Below are 26711 nucleotides of genomic sequence, written 5' to 3' on the forward strand. Positions count from 1 at the left end.
AGAGAAATGACCGAAGGGGAAAAACATAATTTTGTGTTGCAGGAATACATTTTTTCTGCTTTGCTGTCATTATCATGTTGTGACCCCAGAGATTTATCTGGTGACCCCTTTGGGAAATCCCGACCCTGCAGGTTGGGAACTGGAGACTATAGCTGAGAAGAAATGAATGAAAAGGAGAGCTACTTTATTGCTGGTGTAGGTATTGAACAGTGACCTACAGCTGACATTCTGCCAGCTTTTCTACAAACCATGGCTCCTTCTGAGAACGCCGCTGCTTAGTCAGTCGGTCAAACATTAAGCTAATTCACCTGCTTTATGGTGTTTGTGCACATTTCACGACAGCCTTTCACACAGAGTAATACTACAAGCTTTCTCTCAGCAATAACCTTATTCAGCGATGGGATTTGTTGCATTTATACCTGCTACGCTGGCTCCACACATCAAATAAATCTAAATTGAAGCTGTATGTTTGTTTTTAATATACTGAAACAAGCCTTGGGAATAAGCTATAAAAAATGACTACTAGCTCAATATGTTCACCACTGTGCAGAAACACATTCACCTCACTTGCCTTACCTTTTCTACGGTAAACTGATATACCTTAACCCTTTCTAGCCTCCACCAAAACCATAACAACCTCTCACTTTTGCAATCATAGAGAACTCTTGTACATCACTCCAATTATATCCCTTAAATACTGTACTTTAATACCCAGATTTAACAAATGTTACTGTACCATTCAAGGAAATAAACATTTTCACATTTTTATATCTTTTTACATGAGATTGCTGTCCCTTACACTTGCTCCTTACTTGGCTGATCATTTCAGCAAGTTAATCAGGGGAACATCCATAAATTGGAAAGTGACTGTAATAAAAAAGAAAGTCTTGCTATTAAACATTATGACGATGTCAGCAGTAAAATACAATAAGTGGCCTCTACAAGGAAAGAAACGGGAAAGCCCATCACTAGTAAAGACATGAAGGAGACAGAAGAGCGAGGCTGGGAAAGAAAGCTTAAGATTAAAATATAATAAAAACAGTAGAGAATTATCAGATATTTAAGATTGTGAAAAAAAGCAAGTTATAAGTAGAGAGAAAGCAAGTGTGCAAATATAAAAACCAATACAAACAGGCCAAAATACAGCAAAGATGATACTATAAAGTGCAACTGCAGTGAGACAGTCGGTAGAAAATCTCAACTTTTGAGCAGGAAAATAAGATAAAGAGCTCGACTGATACATCAGCACGGTCGGTATTGTCTCAGTACATGTTTTGGTCACAAGTAGGGCTGCATCTAACGATTATTTTCTCGATTATTCGTGCAAATTGTGAAAAATGTCCATCCCAAGTTCCCAGAGCCCTTGGTTACACTTCAAAATGTCTTGTGTTGTCCGACCAACAGTCCAAAACTCAAAGATAATCAGTTTATTATCAGTGAATTTTCTGTCAATCAAGTAATCGATCAATCGTTGCAGCTCTAGTCACAGTTCTGTAATAACCAAATATAAGGGGCTCATTATCAATCATCACAAACGTTTGCAGTAGTTTCTAGTATCCGTCGGGCTCTATGAGACAAGTAAAATAAAATAATAACATATAATATATGATATGTTTGTCCAGAACCCACAGACCCTTCAGTATAGTTACAAAATAAACATTAATGCTGGCAATGATGATGTGAATCTAATTAGACTGGAAGTGTTGTGAACTCAAGTTTTGCTGTAATTATTTCATCGCAGTTTAACACGGAAACCAATAAAGCAAACTGTTAATTGACCATTTATTCGTCCGCAGATGAGTCAAAAGGAATAAATGACTGCTTAAAGATAATAAGATCTATGTAATTACAAATGGATTCTGTACAGATAACTTTCATTCCTGGGGATTAGGAGCTGAGTAAAGCAGAGATCTTAAAGAAAAAAAATGTCTGCAGTCCTGGGTCCAAGTCAACCGCTGAGCAAAGCAAACACAGCAATGTACATTTGGAACTGAAACATCAAGTCAAGGCCAATAAGTGGTACCATCTCACTTTGCTTCTCTCTCTCTCTCTCTCTGTCTCTCTCTCTCTCTCAACTCGTTCACCTTATCATCTCCAATGAACTCCTCGTCTGTATGTGTGTGTGTGTGTGTGAGTGAGAGAGAGAGAGAGAGAGAGACCTGTGCATTGAACGAGCCATGCTAACAGAGCAGAGCTTCATCCTGTTCCTGTGAAGTGTGAGAAATAGAGCCAAGTGCAGCATTCTGCCCCACGGCTGTCTCAGCAAAAACACAATATGTTGGCTCTAAAGGACCATGCTGGCAGGAACTCTCACCCCAAAGAATATCATCAGCTTCATTACGCTGCATGCTGCTTATTTGGCTAGAATATCTAACAAGACAATAAATAGAGGACGGAGTAAAAACCACTGCACGGTGAATGGGAAGTAATTGCTGTAACGCTGAGTCTGCTTTCATACTGGAGAAGTATCAACATGTACTTTTCATCACCTTCAATCAAAATCAACTTGCTGAAATCCCAAAATGAAAATAAGACAATCCAGTTCATCCTTAAGGTTTTTCATAATCACATTTTTTTTTATGTGTGGGCTTTTCTTCTGTTAAATGAAATGGGATTCAAGGGCACTCGGTTGGCTCAGCAGGCTACACTACAAACTATACACTCACAATGTAGAGTGCTCGAATTAGACTCTTGACCTTTAATGTGTATTATTTCAGCTACTGTAACCTTTTCAACACAGAAGAGTCCTCCACTATTAAAATAAGTAGCACATGAGACTGAATGGCCATTTCGTTACCACTACTACTGTTACTGTTAAGTCACTGGCTTCTTGTCAGATTTTGAAAATCACACTTCCTAACGTCACAGGGTTTTTTTTTTTCTTGCTACATCCGTGAGTCATGTGACCGTTATCTTGTACGACATAGCAGTTCTCAATCAAAAGTCATAAACTAGTACGCTTATGAGACAAATTTCCCTAGTTTCTCTCTATTGTAATGTGAAAAACACCAGTATTAATGATAATTAAATTAACAAAACACGTCTAGCTGCCCCACAGTGTTGTTACTCTTATGGCACATCACATCAGAGGTGTGACTTGAGGATAACATTGTCGAGTTTCTGAGCAAGCCAGCAGAATTTTAGAATGGGCATCTCATCAGTTTACGTTACACTTTGCATTCAACACTTCCTCCGTTCAGAGAAGGTCCTGCAACACGGCACCCTCAGTACAACCTGGCCAAACTCTATCAATGGCTCTTAATAGTGCCTCAGGAGCTATCACGTTTCCTTGGCAGTGTCTGTCTCAACAGGAATGGTGAACTGAACAGGAGGGCAGCCAGCTCCGTGCTTCCAAAATGCTGTGCACCGGGCATTCCAACTGGGATTACACCCTGGTATAGAGTAACCTGTCTGACTCCACCCAGCATCACCCTTTGAAGGAGGAAGGAAATCAGTCCAAAGTGGAAATACCCTTTGCGTACCCTGTGAGTCTTACTTTGTTTACATACTTGCAGTGAGTGCATTTCTGCCGCAGTGATGTGCCATCTCTACAGAGGAACTATTCAGGACATGCTGTCCTGCTAATGAGACATACTTTATGCAGGATGCGGGTCTGTTGTGTTTATTAAAGAAGCAGTAAGACTTTAGGGGAATACTGATGTTATGATCTCTAGTTTCATGTCCAAACAAATTGGAGGAAGGTTGACACATTAGGTGAAAAGCCTGAATGTGTGTGTGGTGCAACATAATGAAAACAAATGCTTCCATGCAGTCACCAAATGGTTTAATATTATGAAAATGATGTAAATTATATGCTCTGGCCTTCATAGTCACTAGATCTCAATTTAGTTGAAAACCTATGAGATATTTTGGAAACAGCGTTTCCCACTACCGTCATCTCAACATCAAATTTGGGGATATCTTGTGAAGAATGGTCACCATCCCTCCAGGAGCGTAGCAGCTTTAACACCTTACTATTTTTACTATGTTTTTCCTTTAATTTGTCACCCACCTGGATATTTCATTGGAAATTTCTAGATGCAAAGAAGCTGAAGAATTTCAAAATCAGCCTACTCATTCATTCAATCATTTATTTATTTATGGTTAATCAATGACCAGTTGCTCCCAATCACAATTGGGAACACTGTCTACAAACACTGAGCAAGGATCAATTTGTTCCCTCTCTGTAAAACTTCTGCTTTTGACACTGTGTCCTTAAAACGCATACTATGCAAGTCTTCCTAAAAGACAACGTATAGACTCATACAAAAGTTTCCCTCTCACTCATCACTTATGACCCTCTACAAGTATGTGGCGGTGTAATATCTGCAGAGACTCTGCCCTCTGTCTGTATTTTCTTATTATTTTGCCGTGTTCACGACACTTCTGGGCATCAACCTTTGGGCAGTGGGTGTGTAGCCCCCTGCTTGCCCGAGGGGCATGGCTGAGCTACACACACGCAGAGCAGAGAGGCCACAGCGGACAGGATGAAGCTAACGTTTAGATAACGTAAGATAACGTTTTATTTATCTGATTCACGGCTTTGTTCCCTCTCTAGCTTGCTTGACCATAGCTGCTCTCTCTCTCTCGCTCGCTCGTTGAGCCGGGGAGGAGGGGCCAACTTTGAATGCTGTGTGTTTACAAACACCAACCGACAAATCCTGCATAGTATACCTTTAAATATATGGAATAGAAAATTGTTTTCTTGCCTTAAATTATCCAACATGGTAGGCAGGCAAATTAGTTTCCTCTGATTATGTCTCTTACATTTGTAATAAGAACATTGGCAGACTAATAATTTCTATTACACTGGTTTACTTAAATCTAAACTGAAAGGGTGCAAGTCATCATTTGCATGGAGCATTCCCTCTTCATCCTCTTCATCTTCATTCCTCTGGGAAATGTGACCATCTCCGTTTCACCAGATAGCAAAGCTAATGTGTAGCGTGTCCCTTCATTAGTATGGGCTTGTTGGCTAGTCTGATGCTGCACTTCCTTAAGAAAAAAAAAAACAAGATCAAGGCTAAGAAGAGGTGCTACACATTAAATGAAGATAAAAAAACAAGCTAACTGAAATTTGATTAACTCTACCTTGACGCTGGTTGATTCGGTTGTACACAAAATAACTAAGATACCTGTATTGATCTGAAATGAAAAGAGATGATACATCACTTTGAATAAATCAGATTGCCAGTGTGCTGAAGCTACCACTTCATGCCTATTGAAAGCATTGACAGTATTGACACTGGAGAGGGTGTGGGTTGAAAATGACTGAACGTGGGCAGTCATGTTACATAAGCAATAGTCCACTTCTCTTACTAAAACAGTACAAAAACACTGACACACACCATGCATACATGCGCTGTTCACCTCCCTCTAACAGATGGGATGTTTTTTTTTAAGTGGAGCTGTCATTATTAGAAGCCAGAGAGCTTCTTCTGTACTGTAAAAATAATTATATTTCACACATTATACCTACTGTAAATTGATTATATTATTTTATTTAATATTAAGGATTTTGATTCTGATTATTAGCACATATAATAATCGTAAAAATGTGTGGTTACTGCGCCTGTTAGAATAAAGTTTTCATCCATTTTCAGACAAAAAAAGCAACATTTTTCCTCAGATTCAACAGGTAATTTGGCATTTGGGTGCCATCTACACCTCCGCACTCTGTTGAGGTATTTCTCGGTACACATGGCTTGCTTGATGGGACTCTCTGTCACCGTCTTCCTGTTTCCCTCCTCAGTTACAAGGCTCATCCAGATGGGCTTTGAGTTACATAGTAAAAATGTAAAATGCATACCAGGCCTGTGTATAAGCGTGTATATTCAACACACACACACACACACACACTGACCACGTGCAGGGTGTGACAGCCCATATCAATTTTTCATCCTCTTAGACCCGAGTTCATCCAGTTCAATCAGAGACTCACTCTGAGGGTGTTTACATGCACCGTAGTACTCCAGTTTACACTAAGAAATCCAGTTAAAACCAACCTGATATTTAACGATGAGTCGTTTGCAGTTTTTCCTACTGATGACTAACTTCCACCGCTCCGAACTGGTCCTCTCGCTTCCTCCCTCTCCCAGCGGGCTCTGGTTGTCATAGTTACATCCATTAACACACCTGCTAGGCTCTTAGGTCCCCAATGTCTCTCTACCCTTTTTCTATCCTCCCTCACATTTCTGCAGTAGTCACAGACTTCGACCTAAAAACCAGACCACTGGCGTGTAATTAAAGCCAAGGCAGACAAAGACAGGGACAAAAATACGATGGTTAGAAAGTAAACAAAAATGCAAACATGGATGATGTGTTGATTTAGAAGAACTGACAGGCCAATCACACTGCTGCACATTTTATCCACCATATAAAACAGCTATAACACAGTTTTGTCTTAATCAGAGATGAATTCATTTAACTGTATAATAGTATAGAGAGCTTGACCCATGCAAGGGACTAGAAGTCAGGATTTCTTCACCTCTGCAGCATCCATTTTGAACACCTGTTTTTGATCTTCTTAGTCTGTCTCTCTTAAGTCCCCCACCTTCATAGATGTGCAATACAAAATTCCACACAACAAACACCAAATTTCACTATACACAGTAGATATGTTGACAAGTTTTTGTGATATCCTGCTAACTAAGGCCTGATTTACAATTATTATCTCAAGTGTCAAGTGATTTAAATGAATAATTCAACATTTGGGGCATACATTTATTTGCTTTCTTGCCAAGAGCTAGATGAGAAGATCTAAATATGAAGTTAGCCTAGCATAGCTGGAGTCTCAGATGGTTGAATGGCAACCTCACAGTGACAACAAATCTCGAGGCAGTCGCTCCGTCCAGCCAAGAAACAGTGCAGCAAATAACCCATCGTAAAACCACAACATATCATTGTTACACTGCAATTTTTGTATGGATTAAAGAAATTAGATATAATATGTTAATTAGTAAGCTTTAGAGATGCTGGAAGGCAGAGTTTGTAACCTTTGGATAGAGCTAGGCTAGCTGTTTCATTTACTGACAGGCTTTTCCTATCCGGCTAACTAACAAGCAAACAGACAAATAGGACTAGGACTGCAACTAACAATTATTTTCATTATTTATTAATCTGCTGATTATTTTCTTGATTACAGAACGTCAGAAGTGAAAAATGCCTGTTATAATTCCCCAGAGTCAAAGGTGACTTCTTCATAATGTCTTGAAACAGTCCCAAACCCAAAGATCATCAGTTTACCATCATGGATGACAAAGAAAACATCAAATTGTCTCATATGAGAAGCTGAAACTAGGGACCAATCTTCAATCCCGATACCCATACCTGGGCTTTGGGTATCAGCCGATACCGAGTAACGATCTGATACTAGTGTTTAATTAATAAACTGTATGCCTCACTGTGTGGAAGAGACTGGGATCATTTCATAACTTTGTAAGAGTTATAGAGAGATATAGATTTACTGAATTGTTATTTATTAAAATAATGGTGTCAGATACCAGATCGGCCCATTGTCAACAATACCCGATCCATCTATTTGTGTCAGTATCTCTAGCTGACACCAGTAAATGTTTGCAATTTTTTATTTATTGACATGAACGGTAAAACTCTTTCCTGCAGTACTGGTACATTTTCTCATCTAGATCAAAATACTAATTCATTGATCCTTTATAAAAACAGAAGCAAATGCTTGGTGTAGATATTTGAATGTAGAGTAAAACTACAGTCCAGATATAATAATGGCATCGATCCTCCAACCACGAAACCACAGTACAGCAGTGTTACAAGTGGTAGGGATCTACTGTAACTGCCTTGCTTAAAAAACCCCTCAACTGCGGTCCTCCATCCCAAGTATAACTGCATTTCCCTCAATAATCAATATCTTCCACTACTCACGTAATTCTCACCTTAAGACACCCACATCCAAGCATTCAATTGTTTCTTTTTGTAGTATGTGGTGGTTCTTCCCCTGTTACTCATACACATCATCCACATCAGTGCTACTGTTTTTTTTACTGTGGTTCTACCACCAAAGATGCTCTGTGTCCGTGGCAACAGGTGGAGCGTGGAGGCAACACTCATCTCATCAAAGCAAAAATATGTTCCCTATCCTTTTTTTTTTCTCAGATTACTTTCTGTTGTCCTGATCTTGCTGGTTATTTTGTCTAATCATTCCTATTCCTCCTCTTCGCTCTCTGCCTACCCTGCTCTTCATCTGCCCTCTCGCTTCTTTGCAAAAAAAATAGAGCCATCAAGCTCCTTTTTTTTCTTTCTCTACTTTACCTCACTCTACACTCATCTTTTTCATCTGCTTTTGCTGTTCTCTTCCCTTTCCTTCCATTATTCCCTGACTGTCTCTTCCCCACAGGATCAGAGCGACAGAACAGTCATTTCTCATCAGCCGAGACGCCGTCTCACAACAGAATCGTGAGCTCGTGTCTCTCCTTTTCTTTTCTCTCTCTCTCTCTCCACTTTATCATCACATTCCCTCTCTTCCCCTTCTCCTTTCATCTAGCCTCCTCCCTCCTTCACATTTTCTTCTCCCTCTTGCTTTTGTTTAACTTTGCTTCTCCATCCTTTCCTCCCCACCCTTTTTTGACTCCTCCTCTACTTTTCTGGTCCTTTCTCTCTAGCTCCCCTCCCCTCTATCCTCTCTGAAGCCCCTATTTGCTCTCCTCAAATACAATGAGAATCATTAATCACAGCACCTACACAATAGTCAAACATATACGAACCTAAGCTCTGAAAGCCCCTTCTAAAGGACGTAGCATCCATATTATATGAGGAAGTAAATCATATACACCCTATGCTGCCTTCTTTGTCCACTGGGAGAACCTAAAGCACCTGTTACACAGAATAAATAGCGATGTTGTGAGTGTGTGTGTGCAAAAAAAACCAATTAAGAACAGCTGACTAAACATAAGCCTGAATCTTATAGAAAAAAAAGGTGCTTAGCCAGTAGTCTCTTTCACAGCAGTAGACAGTTATATCAATGCACAGAAACACACAACTCTTCAATGAACCTGGGCATCAAACGTCAACACTCTTTTGGTACAAATTGAAATGTGTCTGTAGCATTGAGAGGAAAAAAAAAACTATCAAGCATTGAAAGCTAGCGCTGAATGTATAGTCAGAATCTTGTTTACTCATTCTTTGATTAAAATTGTTCCGCTTTTTGAGGTCCGGTCACGCCAGCATTTAAAACATCAAAATGCTGCAGTATAATAAATTAATTTCAATAAAATCTTGGGGAGAAGTGACTCCACACAAATGCTTGGTTTGACTTTGGTTGACACTGACACAGAAATTCGGTCGACAGAAAATGAACTGCCAACTATTTTGATAATCGATGAAGCAAAAATGTCCAGATTCTCTGATTCATCCTTCTCAAATGTGAATATGTTCTGACTTCTTTTGTCCTCTATGATAATAAACTCAGTATCTTTGAGTTGTGGACTGTTGGTTGGGACGAAAGAAGAGATTTGAGAACGTCAACTTGGGCTTTTAGAAACAGTGATCGACATTTTTCACCATTTTCTGTTATTTTATAGACCGAATGACTAATCAATTCACTGAGAAAAGATTAATCAACAATGAAAATACCCATAGTTGCAGCGTTAATACAAACTCAGAGAGCTTTTTTTTCCCTCTTCAGTAACTTCATTGAATTAAATGGTGTACGATCCAAAGAACAAAATGCCGGGGGGGGAGTAAATTATATAATTAAACATCTGAATATTACTTTATAGACAAATATGTTTATATTTCTCAAAATAAGGTATCAGAAGAGTATTGTTTTGATACAGGTACCAAACCTCTACACCTTAACCCAAACAGTTAATCTCATTCTCACTGTGTAATCCTTTTTCTCAAGACAAAACACCTCATCCCAAAAAACCTTCTCTTAATGAAGTCCATTATAAATATTCCTCAGTAGATTCTCTCTCTCTGAGGAATATTTGTTTTGGTGGCATAAACAAGAGCTAAACACAAACCCACACAACTGAAAGTCTCCACCCAGTCTGCCAGACAGCCGGCTGATGTAGAAGCTATAAATCCTGATGTCTTTGCTAAGCACAAGAAAACCCATTTTAATCATTGAACGGGCACTGAGAAGGCATTTTCTGCATTATCTCAACAAATTATTGCATTACTGACTCAACCACGCTGTAACGCTGCAAGATGTTCCTGTGGATTCATCACAGATGCTACTCAAAGGAAGACATTTCCATTTACATTATACAGACATATCATTATAAGTGCCATCTTCACAGACTAAACCTCTCCTGTTCTTCTTGTCTTTCATCGTGATCTCCCCTCTTCTCTCCCTTTTCACTCCTCTGCTGCCTTTCACCTCCTGTCCTACTTTTCTTCTCCTCCTCCCTGTTCTTTTCTTCCATATTCTCCCCATTTCTCCTTCTTACCCTTTTCTCTTGCCCCACCTGTTACCTCATCTCATTCCTTGAAGCCTCCCCCGTCTCATTTGCAAACGTAATTTCTTTTCTCCATTTTCTCCTCCTATCATTTTCTCTTTTTGGACTCTCATCTCTCATCCTGCGCTCTCACTGAGCATATTATCAGGTTAACAGGTGCCTGTAGTCACAGTTTGTAGAGTGAAAAAGGATTCGTGTTCAACTTTATAGGGAAATATTTTGCGATAGAAACAAGATTTTTCTTACAGTGCGACAAAAAATATAACAACATCACAAATGTTTTTGCTCTCGATGGCTGTACACAACAAACACAACAACATGATTATACTCAGAATTGAAAATGTTGTCCTGTTTCATTGAATGACTACAGAACAAATACCCCAATAACAATCAGAGTCCCCGCTGTGAAATGATATTGCTCTGTCGTCAAATCACCAGTTAACAAAAGGCGACCATAACAAAAGTGCTGCTCATCTCCATCAACAGAATCCACAGATATAAAACTTCCACCTCCAGGCACAATATTTGACATTATTAAGTCATCCTCTGATATCAAATCAGATATATTTCCTTTAACTGTTGTGTCATTAATAAACAAGTGAAACCACAGCCCTCATTTCCTGTCTGAGTGATTTTTTTTTTTTCGTTCCAGCTGGAGCAGCCACACCATGTTGTTTACAAACCCAAGTCAGGCTTAAATTTTTCTTTTACCTTCTTTCCTTTCTTCTTGCGATGAGCTGACTTCCCCGTAGACTTGTCTTTAACCTCCTCGCTCATTTCAGCAGCTGTGAGAATGTGTGTGTGGTCCCAAACAGCTGTGTGTGTGTGTGTGTGTATGTGTGTATGTCCAAAACGCGTTTTAATCCAGCATGGATGAGCGGAGAAGAGTGGAGTGGCGGCCACTCTCAACGCGCACAGCGACCAACTCGCTCAGTTGCTCACACCCACTTTCACACACAGTCAAACCTCACACACACACACACACGCACACACACAGACACGCACAGACACACACACACACACGCTGTCGGCGAGGAGGGGAGCCAACAAGGCTGGCTGGGTGGAACGATGGAGAGAGACAGACATTCTCGCTCTTTCTCGCTCTTTCTCTCACACACTTGCACTTCACTTCTACCTGTCTGTGGCTGTGGTTGCCTCCCACACGCTCCACAAGTGAGAGCAGAGCAGCAACAAGCTACAGCAATCGATATCAGCTCATCGGCAGTTGTTTGTCTGTGTGTGTGTGCGTATGTGTGTGTGTCTAGTTCTGTGTAAAGACAAAGATAAAGATACAGAGAAAGAGGGAGGGAGAGAGGGGGTTTGCAGTGCATTTCTTCAACAAGTTAAAAAAGACAGAAAATGTGTTTGTCTTTAATTAAGCTTATTTAGGGCTGCAACTAATGATTATTTTCATTATTAATTAATTAGTTGTTTGGTCTATAAAATGTCAGAAAAAAACATCAATCACTGTTTCCCAAAGCCCAAGATGACATCGTTTAATGTCTTGTTTTGTCTCCACCAACAGTCATAGAGGACTAAAGAAACCAGAAAATATTCAAATTTGAGGAGCTGGAATCAGAGAATTTGAAACAATTAATCGATTATCAACATTGTTGGCGATTAATTTAATAGTTGACAACTAATCGATTATTCTACGGATCGTTGCAGCTCTGAGCTTAATGGAAAAACAGATGGAGAAACTGTTTCTTTCCTCCTTTCCTGTGTGTGTCTTGACAGTTTCATATCAGTTTTAGCAATATACTCATTAAGTTAAAAAATAATCTTTAGTTGGACGTGAGGCTGCAAAATTTATCATTTTTATACTGAAATCACAATTTGAAAAACTTTAATTTTCAAAATAGGAGAGCTCCGATTTTTATGTCAACTTAGCTGTAAGTTTCACCAGTAAATGTAGTCGGCTGTTGCTAATTAACGTTAATATTGTCTACAAAATGAAATTCTTGGCTGTTGTCTTGTTAACGTCGCTTCCTACAGGTCAACACATGGTGGTGTAGTTTTGATGTTTGAAAAAGCAGAGAGTGGGCTGCTGAGACTTTTTGACTAGACCGGCCACGGACTAGCTAACTGTGCTTGTCTGTGAATGAGTGATTGAGTGATGAAGTTACACCATTGGTCATCACAAGCGATGAACAACAGCATTCAAACACAAGTCTTGCAGGTAATACATGCAACTCATGTAACATCCGCAGAATGAAACAGATGAAATAGCAGGGGGACTTAACAGATAGGTAATTAGAATAGTTATAATTAGAATTAAAATAAGTTCCCTTTTAAATCAAACATCAACCAAGATATGAGTGGAAAGTATTGTTCTGGCAACTGCATTTATAACCTTTTGTTTTTAACTCAAATGCGTTCAAACGTAGCTTAACCATGTCATGCGATGCTACTTCAGTACACTTACACAACAAATATTACTGGGACCACTACAGAAAACTGCAGATGAACATTTAATATCCAGGAGTTCACATTATAGACATGACCACTGACTATCTCTGTAACATACTGGCCGTTATTTCATACATTGACCATAAACAGTCCAGTCATATACGAGGTTTTGACCTAGTCTACTGCAGGTAATCGCCTCAGCTATCTGTGCTGAGTGGAAACAGCCGTTAAACAGAGTTAGACAATGTTTTACAATTACACCCTTGGCCAATATTAGCTTATTGAGGACGCACTGATATCCGTGTTTATGTTGGCCAATAAGTAACCAGATACTGTAGAGAAATGCCAAAACATATATTGGAGGTCATTTAGGGTCACCATTACATTATCTGTCCTCAAGTTGATTTTTCAACTGTAAAAAGTCCAAATAATTACATATAAAGGTTTCTTTATGTTATGTGTTTATGAAAAAAAAAATACTATGATGCAATATATCATTATCATGATACAATTCTCGAATATCAACTTTGGTTTCAGCCTCACAAATCCAGTATCAGTCTGTCTTAACAGAGCATAGTAAATTACACTCAGTTTGTCATTATTAGTATAACTGACTATTATGTAGCTGTTAGCAATAAATATGACACCACTTCAGAGTGGCATGATTATATCTGTATACCATTAGTGTAATTTTTTCCTTAATGGGGCTAAATTGGCAAATATTTCAATGGAAAACGAGGCATTTTTTGGGGATAAAACAAGAACAAGCAAAAACATTATTTCATCTGATTCCATTCATGTAGAAATGAAATTTGCGATGAAGCTCGGCACGATCATATTGTGTTTATTGCTATGTGCTGTAGATCTAAAATACAGAATTCATAGAAAACAATCATGATTTATATCATAATATTGGTTGCAAAAAACCATTCGATATTTTCTGCTCATCTGCGAGCTCTAGATGGAGCTCTAATCTAATCACACACAGAGATTCAGACGTAAGAAATGGATGAGATAATGTTACTGTTGAATCACCGGATTCCCTTCAGCCTGTATGAAGAATGCTGCTCGGCATCAAGATGTCTCTTCGTCGTGAGCTATCAATGACACAGATCTCTTTATTTGAATCTCTCTCTCTCTCTCTCTAAGGAGGCAAAGACAAAGTGACAGCGAAGTTTATTAGTGAGTAACAGAAGAGGAGAAAGGTGGAGTAGAGAAGAGAGAATGAGGAGTGATGGAGCGATGGATTCCTGTTGGCAATGCAGGATAAAAATGCCCCAACACCCCCCCATCACACCTCCTGATGCCTCTTCCTTATCAATAATGAACAAAGAGAGGAAAACCCCTGGTGGCAGATCACTGTGGATTATTGCTCTTTGTGTGTGTGTGTGCGTGTGAGAGTGAGTGGATTATACCAGTGTGAGCCAGTCTGCCCAGTACAATTATAACTGTATCATCCACTGAGAAGCAGAGGAATTCAGGGGACTGTATTCAGGGCTATTCATTATTGTTATTCTCTATGGAGAAGGGCACACGCACGCATATGCTGCACGTACACACAATTACTCTGTGTCACTGCCTGTCGCTCTTGCGCACACTTACCTACAGTAAGCAAAAAGGCATCCATGCACAAATATCCCTGATGAAGTTAAACAATATGCTGAATAATGTGCTATATGCTGTGTCTCGTAGAGTCAGGGTTAATTATTGGTTTGTGTAATTCTTTATGGAGAGAGACTCTAACACTTCCTGTTTAAACTGAAGAGTCCAGTCTGACATCTGGTGGTCAGGGCTCATTATGACAACAACAACCAACTTTTGCCTCTACATCCTAAAAAAAACATCATATCAACATCCAATGAAATAGGAGCTGTGTCCCAATTAGTATACCTCTAGTATGCATACAGGCTTTTTTGAGTGTACTTAATTTTGTTGCTTTTTCATTTTTTTACAAAATACTCAGAACATTTTTAGAATTACAGTGCAACTGGGACAAAAGTGGACCAGGGCTGCCACTAATACATTTTCATTATTGATCAATTAAAGTATTTTTGCAAATAATCCATTAGGTGTTCAGTTTGTAAAATGTCAAAAAATAAAGAAAAATGCTCATCAAAAGTTCCCAAAGCCCAAAGTGATGTCTCCACATGGCTTGTTTTCTTCCACCAACAGTTCACATCCAACTATATTAACTTTACAATGACATAAAACAGAAGAAAAGCAGAAAATCATTGCATTTGACAAGCTTGAAGCAGCAGCAATTTATTGAGCATTTTTGCTGAATAAATAATTAAAGGATTAATGAATTTCTACTTGAGGGAACAAAATTGTCATTAATTAATTTTCTACAATTCATTTCAGCCTTAAGCTGATTTGTGGAAAATACTTGAACTTCCTGGAAAACAGTGAATCTTTACTGGTGACCTCATCCAGAACTGGCTGGTGTGAACATAATACAATAAAACCAATAAAGCCATTACAAATTTTAATGTCCTATCAAATTAAAACAGCCTTTCTGTATTTAACTTATATTCCACTGGTTTACACTTTGTGATCCTTCACTGCATCATTGTAGCTCTCCTAAAATCCAGTTTCAATAGGAATTATGTAATATTAGGAAGAAAATAGGCCATTTCATGGTGTCTGTAAAAGTACCTGACAACAGTTAATATTTATGACTCAGGTTTATAATTTGGAATACCTTTAACTGCTAGTTGTAATACTATATCCTTACTGTGTTAACGTTTCCTGTGTGACTGTGACTTCTGATTAAAAGAAAAGGGAAATAAAATAACTATCATCTTGTAAGAAAAACACAAAATCAATTTGGCTTGACGTCTCTCCTCTGATGCATTAGCTGAATTTCAGCTTGTGTATCATCAACACACAACGCTGTCTTCTGCTTACATCCACCTCTCTCCATTTCTTTTTTTATAGCCCTGTCTCCCTGATGCGTCTCTTCATCTCCCAGCCTGAATTAAATACGACAGCCTCAAACACACACACACACACACAAACATAATAATGTGCCTCGGTGACATCCATGCTCCCAGAGGTAACACAATACTTTTATGGATAATATTGTCTTTTAGCCAGCCATTAAAGGCCTACTGGAAAAGGGAGTGGCTTTATAACTCTAAGTGCTCCATAACCCTGAATTATAATAGGAAATGAGAACCAGTGGTTACAGAAGATAGTGGTTGGTAAGCGCCAGTGGGTTGCTAATGGAACATAATAATCAGCTGAGAAGTGAGATACAATACATGTAAGTAGATATTTAAATGATTATGGAAATTTTAGATATGGAATAGAAAGAGGGTGTGAGAGTAAGAGACGTGAGATAACCGTTTTCTCTCAGTTATGGTTCATATAATTTCACAGAGCGCAAGGAGACACAAGGGAAGGATCAGAGAGGAGGGACGGTAAAGAAGAAAGCCGCCTGTCTATATTTAGCGACATGTTTATGCTGTGAGATTTGTATGTTACATTCCTCATCGCATCGAGACTATCACGTGTATGTTTGCAGCAGACAAAACAGTAATGTTCTCATGTGCCAGTTCATTGGTTCCCTTCACAGAGGGTGTGAACTTTGACCTCAAAAGCTTTTCACAGATGACTGGTTTGCGTGTGTGTGGTCTTGTGGTCCTGGGCAGATGTAAGTAAACAGAGTAAGTGGCTTTAACTCTTGCGGCGGGGAGACACATGGTCAGTTCACGAGTGCCTGGAGATTATCCAGAATATGAACAGTGATTTTTAATTCACTTGTTTTTATGCACGTCTTGAATTTTTGGATATAATATTTTTATCATATCTGGTAAATATTGAATGAGACTGCTTGTTCTTAATCTTGGAAACAGCAGTTTCTGGAGTCTTCTTCAGTGGATGGAGTTGAAATGTCATAAAATAGCCTATCTCCATGACAACTGAGCAAACTCTGTTCGCAGAGGAAGACTGTAGAAATGCAGTGGAAAGCTACGGAAAAAGCTACTAAGTGGACCTTGACTCTAGGGTTGCAACTGGGGCTGGGTGATATAGACAAAATCAAATATCACAACATTTTTGACCAAATATATATCAATATTGCAACAATATTGTAGGGATGACTACTGGTGCTTTCACAAAATATTTACACAATGAGATTTTTCAGGTAGAACAGCCTCGTAAATTCAGAAAATTACATCACTCTACTGCAGTCCAGCCTTTAAAACCAGGAAAAGACAACACTCATGTCATATTATGATATTATGATATCCAAAATCTAAGACAATATCTAGTCTCATATCACGATATCGATATTGTCCAGCCCTAGATGCAACTAATGATTATTTTATCATCAGGGCTGAAACAAACTACTATCACAAAAATTTTAGCACTTAATATTATTATTAATTAATCTGCTAAATTATTTGTCAATTATCATATTAATAGTTTGGTCTATACAGTGTCAGCCAAAGATGACTTCTTGACTTTTTCTGTGAGATGCCTGATGAAGGTCAGTTGACCTAAACATTATGTAATAAATTCACCATAAGTGCTGACAGTGTGCTGGAACTAAAGATGTCTTCTTTAAAATAACAATTCGTAACACCGATATATTATTATCCTATAAGACAAATAAAACAAGAATTTTTCATATTTAAGAGGCAGAAATACGCAAATTTTTAAAACATTTTTCCATTAAAAATTCCTTTAAAAATGTATCGATCATCAGATGTTACATAAAAGCTATCAACTTGGCTAAAATGAAAACCGACAAAGTTACACAATGTTTCTTCTTCATGTCATTTTGTGGATAAGCAGCTTTATTCTGCTGCACACCATTAAACACCTTCACTCCATCAAAAAGCCACTAAAATGTAAATAAAAACATCATTATGTGGGCTTGAACATGATTCACATCATAGATGTGCTCAACATGTTGGTGGAAACATTCACTTTGAACCGATCAGTTTGCAATCACACATTCACTTTCATCCATGTTGGTATCACTGGTGTGCCAAGTCCACAAGGTTGTGGCGCTATTGCATCATCGTACAGTACAAGGTTGCGAACAATACTCTCAAAAATTAATTATCTTATTCGCCATGGGATGTTTCATTTTCATGTCTATACTATGTGCAACCAGTGGGCCTGTGTGTGCTTGTCTGAGTGGGTGTTATCAACACCAAACACTCCATTCCTAGTAAAAGGCAAACTCTGATAGAGGATGACGGGTGTAAACTGTGCCGGAGACACAGGCAGGTTTTATGGGTTTTATTCTTACTACAAGAGGGTTCCTGTCCTGTTTCCAAATCTGTGTCTCTCACAATGTTCGTCACTAGTTGAAATCAGCCTAAAGCAACGCAACATGTCACAAATCAAAGGATCTACTGTAAATATGTTCACCGTTTCGATTTCTAACAGTGCTGGTTTCACACGCATGGACATGACACGACAACATTCAGAGGAATGTGAAACCAAGCATTAATTCGAAAGCAATAATGTTCAATCATGCCTACTTCCATGCTGAGGGAAATACCAAATATGTGGGTTTCACCTTCTCATTTCATTGCTGGGGTGTCAATGGGAGAATCTGAGGTTATATCTGTGCCCGACAACAGGCAGACCATGGATTGTCTGTGTTTTCCTTCCAAGTTTGAGTTGCTTTAATGGATTATGACAGTTCTTCTATATGTGCGAATGTGTTCGTGTCTATGTTTTGTCAGCAGAGATCAATCTCAATCGGTGTCAAACCGCCGAGCTTCAGCTATCAGCAGACATGTACTCGATGTTGTCCTCAATATTTGAGGGTAGTCCGTGTGTGTGAGCCTGCAAACATGTCAGGTGCGGTTCTGCGCTGCAGCCTGAGATTTGAGTGTTTCTGAGGGGAGAAAGCGGAAGAGCCGTAACTAACCGTGGCTTTGTAGTGACATGTATGCTGATGTGAGCTAATGGGCCATCGGCTACAATGCACGCAAGAGTTTTAGATACAAGTACACTGTTATGTACTGTAAATCCCCAATCTATGATGTCCAATGCCTTCCAGTAAATCCTGTGTGTGTAATAGACTTGATTTATGATCCTGACAAATCTACTTCTACTTTTGACAAAGCCTGGAGCACAGGTGTGAACTTGTTGCATGCAGCTGCGTGTTATACATGAAGATTGTGAAATCCGTAGCAATAAAAATAGCACAGCGTAAACGATCAACTTTCAATTATTTTTATTCAATGGAGAAAGAGCTGATCAGTCAACTTACTCAATACACATATTGTGGCAGTCCTGAGAGCAAAAAAGCATTCAATGTACAGTGTGTTTGCTTCATTTGATGAGCCGATGTGCAAATGCCCCAACAAATTAGGTTTCTAGCACTTAACACAAATTAACAAATGAAAGCAGCAATGTCACAACTGTTTTCTCTGTTTCAGCATTATCTCTGTTTTTTTTACTGACTCGAGGAATGTCAATCCACCCACAAGCACCTGATAAGATCAGCGTTTCATGTAAACCATGCCAAGAGAAATCGCTCCTCCAATCTTTTCCTTTTCTCACATTAAGGGCTCTGTTTTGGTGTCTGTGTATGGCGAGGAACTGTGTATCCCTCGCAAACTATCAGATGATGGTTTCTGCATATTAATGACATCTTTGGAGAGAATCTTGATAATGGCCTGCCAAGAGGAAATTAATCTGAATTCGTATTTTGGTTGTCAAGGCAGTGCCATTGCAATAGATGAATCCCCATGGTAACAACCATAAAGTGGCACGATTTTCTCCATGACAACCCCAATAACTGTGAGAATTCTACTGGGTGAAGCGATCGGGGATTTGGAAAGGAAGTTTGGCATCGTCATGTCATAATCAGTAGAGCTACGAGTTTATCTCACACATGCACTGAGTTTGAACTGCTCTCTCAATAAGAGCCAATTTCCAGAACTGACACAGATAATCAGCACTTGCAATAGATACCAGGAGTTGAAGGTTTACAGTTTCACTACTTTCATCTTTGGCGCACACATAAAGCAGGGGTAAAGTTCTTGCCTACCGCAGAGACCCAGGGTTAAATTCCCAATAACGGCACCGCCGGCTTACTCGTTCTCTTCAAGAAATTGTTGTGTTTGCGGGTCCAGAACAGTCAGCAAAGGTTCTCGTCCTTTGTATCTACAGGCAACAACTCAAAACTTAACAGTCTTGTGATTCTACAGTAAGTGAAGCTTTTTGTGTCATCAATTACAAAACAATACAGGCTTTGACATGGGGCTCCAACGCCAAATGTACACAAGAGATGCATCAGAGCTACTGTATCAAACGTACAGTAATATCACTAACTACGTGTGGATGGGGTGAACGTCCCAAAAGGTCTTTCGGTAAAAGGAAGCAGCTGGCGGCTCCACACATGGGTTTCTATAGTTGCCGTGATTAAGACTGCAATGTGTACAGTAATTGAACATTCAAATTTGAGAGAAAACGGGACAAAAATCTGCAAAAATAAAGAAATATTAATGAATACTTTCAGCCAGGTGTAGTGTTATTTCCCTTTTAACTTACCAGTCAGACTGGCTTTTTCTGCAACAACCCGTATGAGCACAAATTAACTGTCAGATGAAAAGTTTATCAGACATGCGTAAAGTAAAAGAGGCTCATTTACAGAAGAGAAGGAATCCCTCAGGCGCTCACACACACACACACACATACACACATGAGTATTGAGAAAAAGCAGACACACAAACACCAGTCACAAAGAGACAGACTTTCCATCCTCCCTTGATTTACAATCCGTCTTTGTCTCTGGACCAGCGCACTCACACAATGCTAATGGCAGCAAAAAGGACATGGTTCCACGCCTAAAATGGTCTCATCGCCATCCCCAGTGAGCTGCACGGTGACAGGAGTTGGATCCTGAATCACTGTCTTACCAACAACTTACCTTCCCTACCCCCACTTCAATTTTTTACACACATACAACCACTGACCCTTTATTTCTCACAAAGTCATCTATCCGGAAAGTTGAGAGACTGAAGGGTCTGGTGTTTCCTGAAGCCTCCAGTGGCTCAATGTTTTGGGCATTTCCACAAATTTAAGATGCTTCTTTGTGGTTTGGTAACATCGATTTATGTAACAGCTTTGGTAGCATCTGGGGCTTTGATTTCCAGCTGTAATGACAGCTCAGAGAAAAATAGGTGTGTCTGTGGTTAATATAGGGCAATGACACATTGCTGGCATATTTTCATGCTGCGTCACATCTGACAAGACAACAACACACACCATTTAATTGTGACATGCACCACCGGGACACACTCGAGTCATTCGAGAAGCAAATATTATTATTAATCAGAGACAGAAATGAAGCAACAAAACAGAAAAAGGGAGAAAGAGTGTGAGTTAACAGAGAGACGGAGTGAGAATAAGGAAAAGGAAAGGGACTGAGTGGGTCAGTGAGCCTCAGATAAGTGACACCCACTCCAACTAACAATGAGAGGAGAGTAAAGGAGGATAAAAGCTTGGTCACAGCATTATTTACAGCGGGGAAATTTTAAACCGAAATCAATTCATTTTAATGGAATTGCGGAGATCAGTGGATTTTGAGCGGATTCTGCTTGACATATGTTCAATTTGTGATGAATCTATTCACATGAGCCAGATGTCACAAGGAAATCTCTGGTTGTCGCTGTTAGCAGAGACTCCAGTCTGCAGCGCAGCTCCATATGCTCCACTGCTAAACCATAGAATTACATTAAATAATAACCAAATTAAAGTTTCTGTTTCACTTTTTTCTTTCTGTCTCTACACGTAGGCTACATCTCCCTCACTCACCTACACACTATCATTCATACTCATTTCCATCTCTAATATTTGTAATGAGATGGTACCCAGACAGCTCACGTTACAGCTAATCAGGTTCTAGGACAGCAACCCGCATCAAGGAACCCATTATTGAGAATGTCAATGCACGTTCAGCCCAGAGTGCAGAGTCAGCTGACACACATTGACCCATTCAGACAGATAAAACACAAGGACAGAATACACCCCCCCTACACGAGCACCATAGTGTCAGTCAGTGCCATGATCGTGAATGAAGTGCGTGTATGTGTGTGTGTGTGTGTGTGTGTGTGTAATCTACTAGTCATTACTGTCTACACACTAGTATTTATTCAGTCATCCATTCTTCCGATGCGCAGATGTTCAGACAGTAACAGTAGTAGTAAGGTCTTTTGTCAGTCATGGTACTGCTAACCCACAGTTCAATTTCCATCTAATACAACATTTATTCCAAACCAAGAATCTAATTGAAACCAGAATCTGCTCAAAATGATCTCAAATAAAATGTTTTATTCCTGAAATGTTGTTTCAGCACATTTATTTCATACTATTGAAATATTTTTTGGGGAAAATGGTCGACATAAGTGGATGTAGATGGGATGTAGATTGCTATGCTCCTTTTAACTTTTCACAATTGAGAAACAGTGTCACAATACTTCTTTACTATCTACAGTAATAAAAGTTTGGACGTACTTTCTTTTTCAGGTGAATGGGAAGGTGTGTCCAAACTGGTACTGTAAAGTTTCTTATCCAAACCATGTCTGTTGATCTACCTGAGGCTTCACCTATACTTCAATGGGGATCATTATGGCCCTGCTATAAATGTTGCAAATTACCGCCAAGTGTGTAAAATTGTGCGTCGCTACACATTTTTTTAATATTTACAGTACTAAGACTACAGATGTGAATAAGTCTAGCCACGGTTTATCTGATTTGCATTAAGTGCTGCTACGTTAAGATCTGACGACAGACTGTTTTGAAAGGCTACTCTTTTGGCTAGGAAATTTCTGTAAGCGGTTTAAAAATTATGTAACAGCCTACTTATAAGTATAACTGACTGTTTCAATCACATCACGCTGGACTGGAGCTGCTGTTAGTCCATATTGTAAGTGAGGAAAAATAAGCAAGACACAACTTGCAGGAAACGGGAAGGTAATGTTGACTGTAAAATAAGGCTGCTACACTGCTGCTCTTCTGTGTGTTGTGGTGCTGAGCGGAAAGTTCTGGTAAAGTAACTTTGTAATGCATCTTTTAATTTGCATTTCTCTTTCTTGCCTTGTCCATCTCTCTCACAGACCTGGTCTCTCTCCCTCTCTGTGTGTCTAATAAAACAAGAGCTGCAGATGTTATATCTGCTTTTCTAAGAAGTAAATTTCAGACGCAGAGTCAGCTGTCGGAGTGGTCAGTCCACACTTTCCACCCATATTTTGCACCGCTGAACAGGAACAGTATCCCTTTTTTTCCATTTTACCAGCGCAAAACCTCTGTGCGGTCCTAAAGTAAATAAGGACAAACACAATTTGACTGTTTAGTGCCTAAAAAATCCTTATTAAATATCCCCCTCAGACTTCATATACTGACATCTTTCCTTCTATCTGTGAGTCCTTGTCAATAGCTACCATTCAGTTATCATAGCCTCTGCTCTGTCCTACCATAGACTACTGTGTATCTGGCTCAGCTAGCCACAGACTTGCACAAGCGTGCGCACACACACACACACACACACACACACACACACACACACACACACACACACACACACACACACACACAGACAGACAGACACGGGTGTCCTCATGATAGTTGGCACAGAATACACTGGCATATATCCACAAATGCAAACATAAATTTACACATTCACTGAAGTGCAAATACATGCTAATGCTACTAACCCGACATAACTATTACTGCAATGTCATGTTTGTTTGTGGCTCAGGATATTCAGCATGTGATACAACTAAATCTGCTAACGGGTCATATTCTCCACTGACAAACACTAATAAGTCAGTGACTTGACATTACCTCATCACAACTGAGGTCATGTTTACTCATTCCATTATAATACCCAGCACTGAAAGCCAGTGTGAGTGAATCAGTAAGCTCACTACCCCCATGCAACAATCTGAGTCAGCTGAACTAGACTCTTCTCATTACAATGGGAGCAACTATGAAAAGCTCATGCAGTATAAATTAATACAAAAACTATTGAATGAGCTGACTAGGCTAAGCTTTTGTGTTCTCATGACCTTTCATAGTTGGTATTAATCATTACGTTCCAAATTTTAACTACGTGCATACACCAGTTTATTGCTAAGCTCGGCTGTAACCTCTAAAGTAGAGATACGCTGACATACACCAATGAAAAAAAAAGGCAGAAAAGTTACAGCTTCAAATAATTGTTTTGACAGAATTGGTTTACAACTTCTGCATGAGTTCCAACATGACTCATAGTTGGAAAAACAATCTCACCACAAGGTGCACTAGTAGCTGTTCTGGAGCTTTTGATCATATCATACGATCTTCCTCAGCGGAAAAAGTTTGTCTTTTTTAGCCATAACATAGACAACAAGTCCTTAAAATCCTCAGAGAAATGGAAACTCTAACAGCTACGATTTCATAACAACCGGGAAAACTTTGCCTGCTGAAGAAGATTGTGTGATACAAGTGAAAGCTCCAGAACAGCTACTAATGGACATTGTGGGGACATTTTGCCAACTGCTGTTTCCTTGGTCAGGGATGACCTTTTAATCTCGGTAGGTCATAAAGTGGGTTTCATTTTATAATCCAAAAATTTAAAAAAAAATCTCAAACAAAAAATATTTTACACTTGGCTGAGATGGAAATGTTGGTGTATTAATAAAATCAGACTTTTATCAGACAGACTTAGCGAATAAATCACAACAGACATGAAGCATGTGACTAAAAATGGCAGTAGACAAAAACTTCAGATATGTGTTGAGCGATGAGGAGACTGTAAAGCTCCACCAATTAATACACGAAACAAACATAAATGACATATTTCCATCATGTTTGCTGCATTGGTTTTCACCATTTGAGGTTTGACCGGCGCTCTTTTATGTCACGTTACTTGCTGCGCCCTCTTCCTCCGCAACGGCGCCTGATTGGAAAATTAGCGCCGCGAGCTGTTTATCTTGATGAACCAACTCTTCATACGGTGGATGATGAAAACATGCATTAATTCACATTTTCTTTTGCCGATTTTCTGGAAATATGGTTAAAGTTTGTGCTACATTTGGACAGAAACCTGGTTATAGATGAGTATTATAAATACAGTGCTACACGTAGTAAATTTTTTATTTTTCCTTTTCAAGTTTCATCTCAGTATTTAGACCATTTAGACTACCACCAACCCCATGCAACTTCAAACGTGCATATGTGTGTGCATACACTACAGTTAATCGTTACCTAGCATGTGTACTGTACCTAAAAAAAGGAAATTCATTTCACTATTTCTTCCAAAAGCTGGGATGCTGTGCCTTTATTTCCCGTCAGACCGCCTTGACCACCAGATACACAGTGTAATCACTGTGTTGTCCATTTGCTTTTGACCAGGACATAGGTGGAGTCTCACTGTGTTTGCTCTGCCACAATAAACCTCCTGCACAGTGTCTTGACAACAGGCAGTTATTACTACAACTGCTGAGAAACTGAACTGCCTTCCATTTCCCATTACAATCTGTGGTCAACCATTAATAGATGGATGAAAGAAACCACAGAGCAGAGCAGCACACAAAAAGGCTGATAGATCAACAGGAGAAGACAGACAGTGTGGCTAAAAGAAAGAGAGAAATCGATCCTTATTATGAGCAATGTGAGCAAAAAAAGATCTTTTAGTAAAATTTCTACATACTGCAAGTCAAAGAACAAGTGGGAATAATGCCAAACCATCTGCATCCTATTGCAAATGTCAAACACACCTTTTATTTTCTGTAAGGACGTATAAGTTCAGGCGACAGAAAAGTCTATGCCTATTCCAGCCATTCCTCTGTTTCTGTACCCATCCCCCCCTTCATATTTCAGGTTTATTTTATATTATCAGAAAGAGTGGTAAGCAAAATAGTGTAGCATAAAACTTCATGTTCAATGCAGCTTTTACTAGTTGGCAGCCACAAATGTTTATCACATTTAATGACAAAAGAAACAATAACAACACAAGAAAGTGAAACTAGTACATTCTTGCGATTGGACTTGCAATTCAAGACATGTTCAATGATACTTCCTTGTATAAAACAATGCAGTCTATCAAGTTTTCTGACTGCTAGGCTTGTGTATAAAGATAATTAAATAGGTTATGTTATGATATTATCAGTAAGCCTTTATAGTGTGGAAAAGGAGCTGTGTGACTGACTAATTTTTCTGATGAGAAAGTTCCTATGTACAGCTCACCAGCAGCTTTATTAGGAACACCTGTGTAATCCGACACAACAGCTCTGCCATAAATTCTACTTTTATGAAGCTTATACATTTTCATTATTTGTTGACATTGTCAGAAAGGTTATAAATCTACTTGATGTTTATTATTGAGGTCATAGTGGGTGGTGGTGGTGTACTGGAGTGCATTATATTGAAAAGTGTTCCTAATATTTTGCCCCCCTCATGTATGTTAATGGAGTGGACAAAATATTAGGAACACCATAGATTTATATATTATTTTTTTCCCACAAAACAACAGAGATCACATTTAAAGATTTTACCCAACTTTCTATACTTGTGAAGTGGAAAGTCTCACATTACTCAGGGTCAATAACTTGACTGTATCATCTGAATGCTAGAAAGGTTCAAGTTTCAGTTTATTCATCCATAAAATCATGGACATTACAACGCTTCCATCCTGATCAACCGATGCTGATTTTATTAAAACATGGGCTATAAATACACAGAATGATGCGTCAGCCAACCAATGTATGACTTTCACTGGAGTGTGTTATGCAGGAAAGGGTGATGATTAACAAAAACTACACATGTTCTGCTGGTTTGGTCATTTCATATGGAACACTGTGACCTTTTTTTTTTGCAAAAATTGCATGTTCTAACAGATATTGTAGATAA

At 39.0% G+C, this 26711-nt stretch overlaps 1 protein-coding gene across 17 annotated transcripts in view; it reads right to left on the reverse strand.

The window, feature by feature from the left end:
* LOC137172497 (ankyrin-3-like) overlaps positions 1-26711 on the reverse strand; it is a 163403-nt gene that overhangs the window by 135586 nt on the left and 1106 nt on the right. For 9 of the 17 annotated variants that reach the window (XM_067576976.1, XM_067576972.1, XM_067576974.1 and 6 more), the window contains exon 1: positions 11148-11275. The exons of 1 other annotated variant lie outside the window; for it this stretch is intronic. In XM_067576976.1, coding sequence (XP_067433077.1) covers positions 11148-11213 — 66 coding nt within the window. In that variant the 5' untranslated portion in view covers positions 11214-11275. Of the gene's footprint in view, positions 1-11147; positions 11277-26711 lie in introns of those variants that run through there. 7 more of the 17 variants (XM_067576978.1, XM_067576973.1, XM_067576969.1 and 4 more) reach the window with 2 other exon arrangements.

The sequence above is a fragment of the Thunnus thynnus genome, chromosome 20, assembly GCF_963924715.1.
Source record: "Thunnus thynnus chromosome 20, fThuThy2.1, whole genome shotgun sequence".
NCBI classification, from domain to species: Eukaryota; Metazoa; Chordata; class Actinopteri; order Scombriformes; family Scombridae; genus Thunnus; species Thunnus thynnus.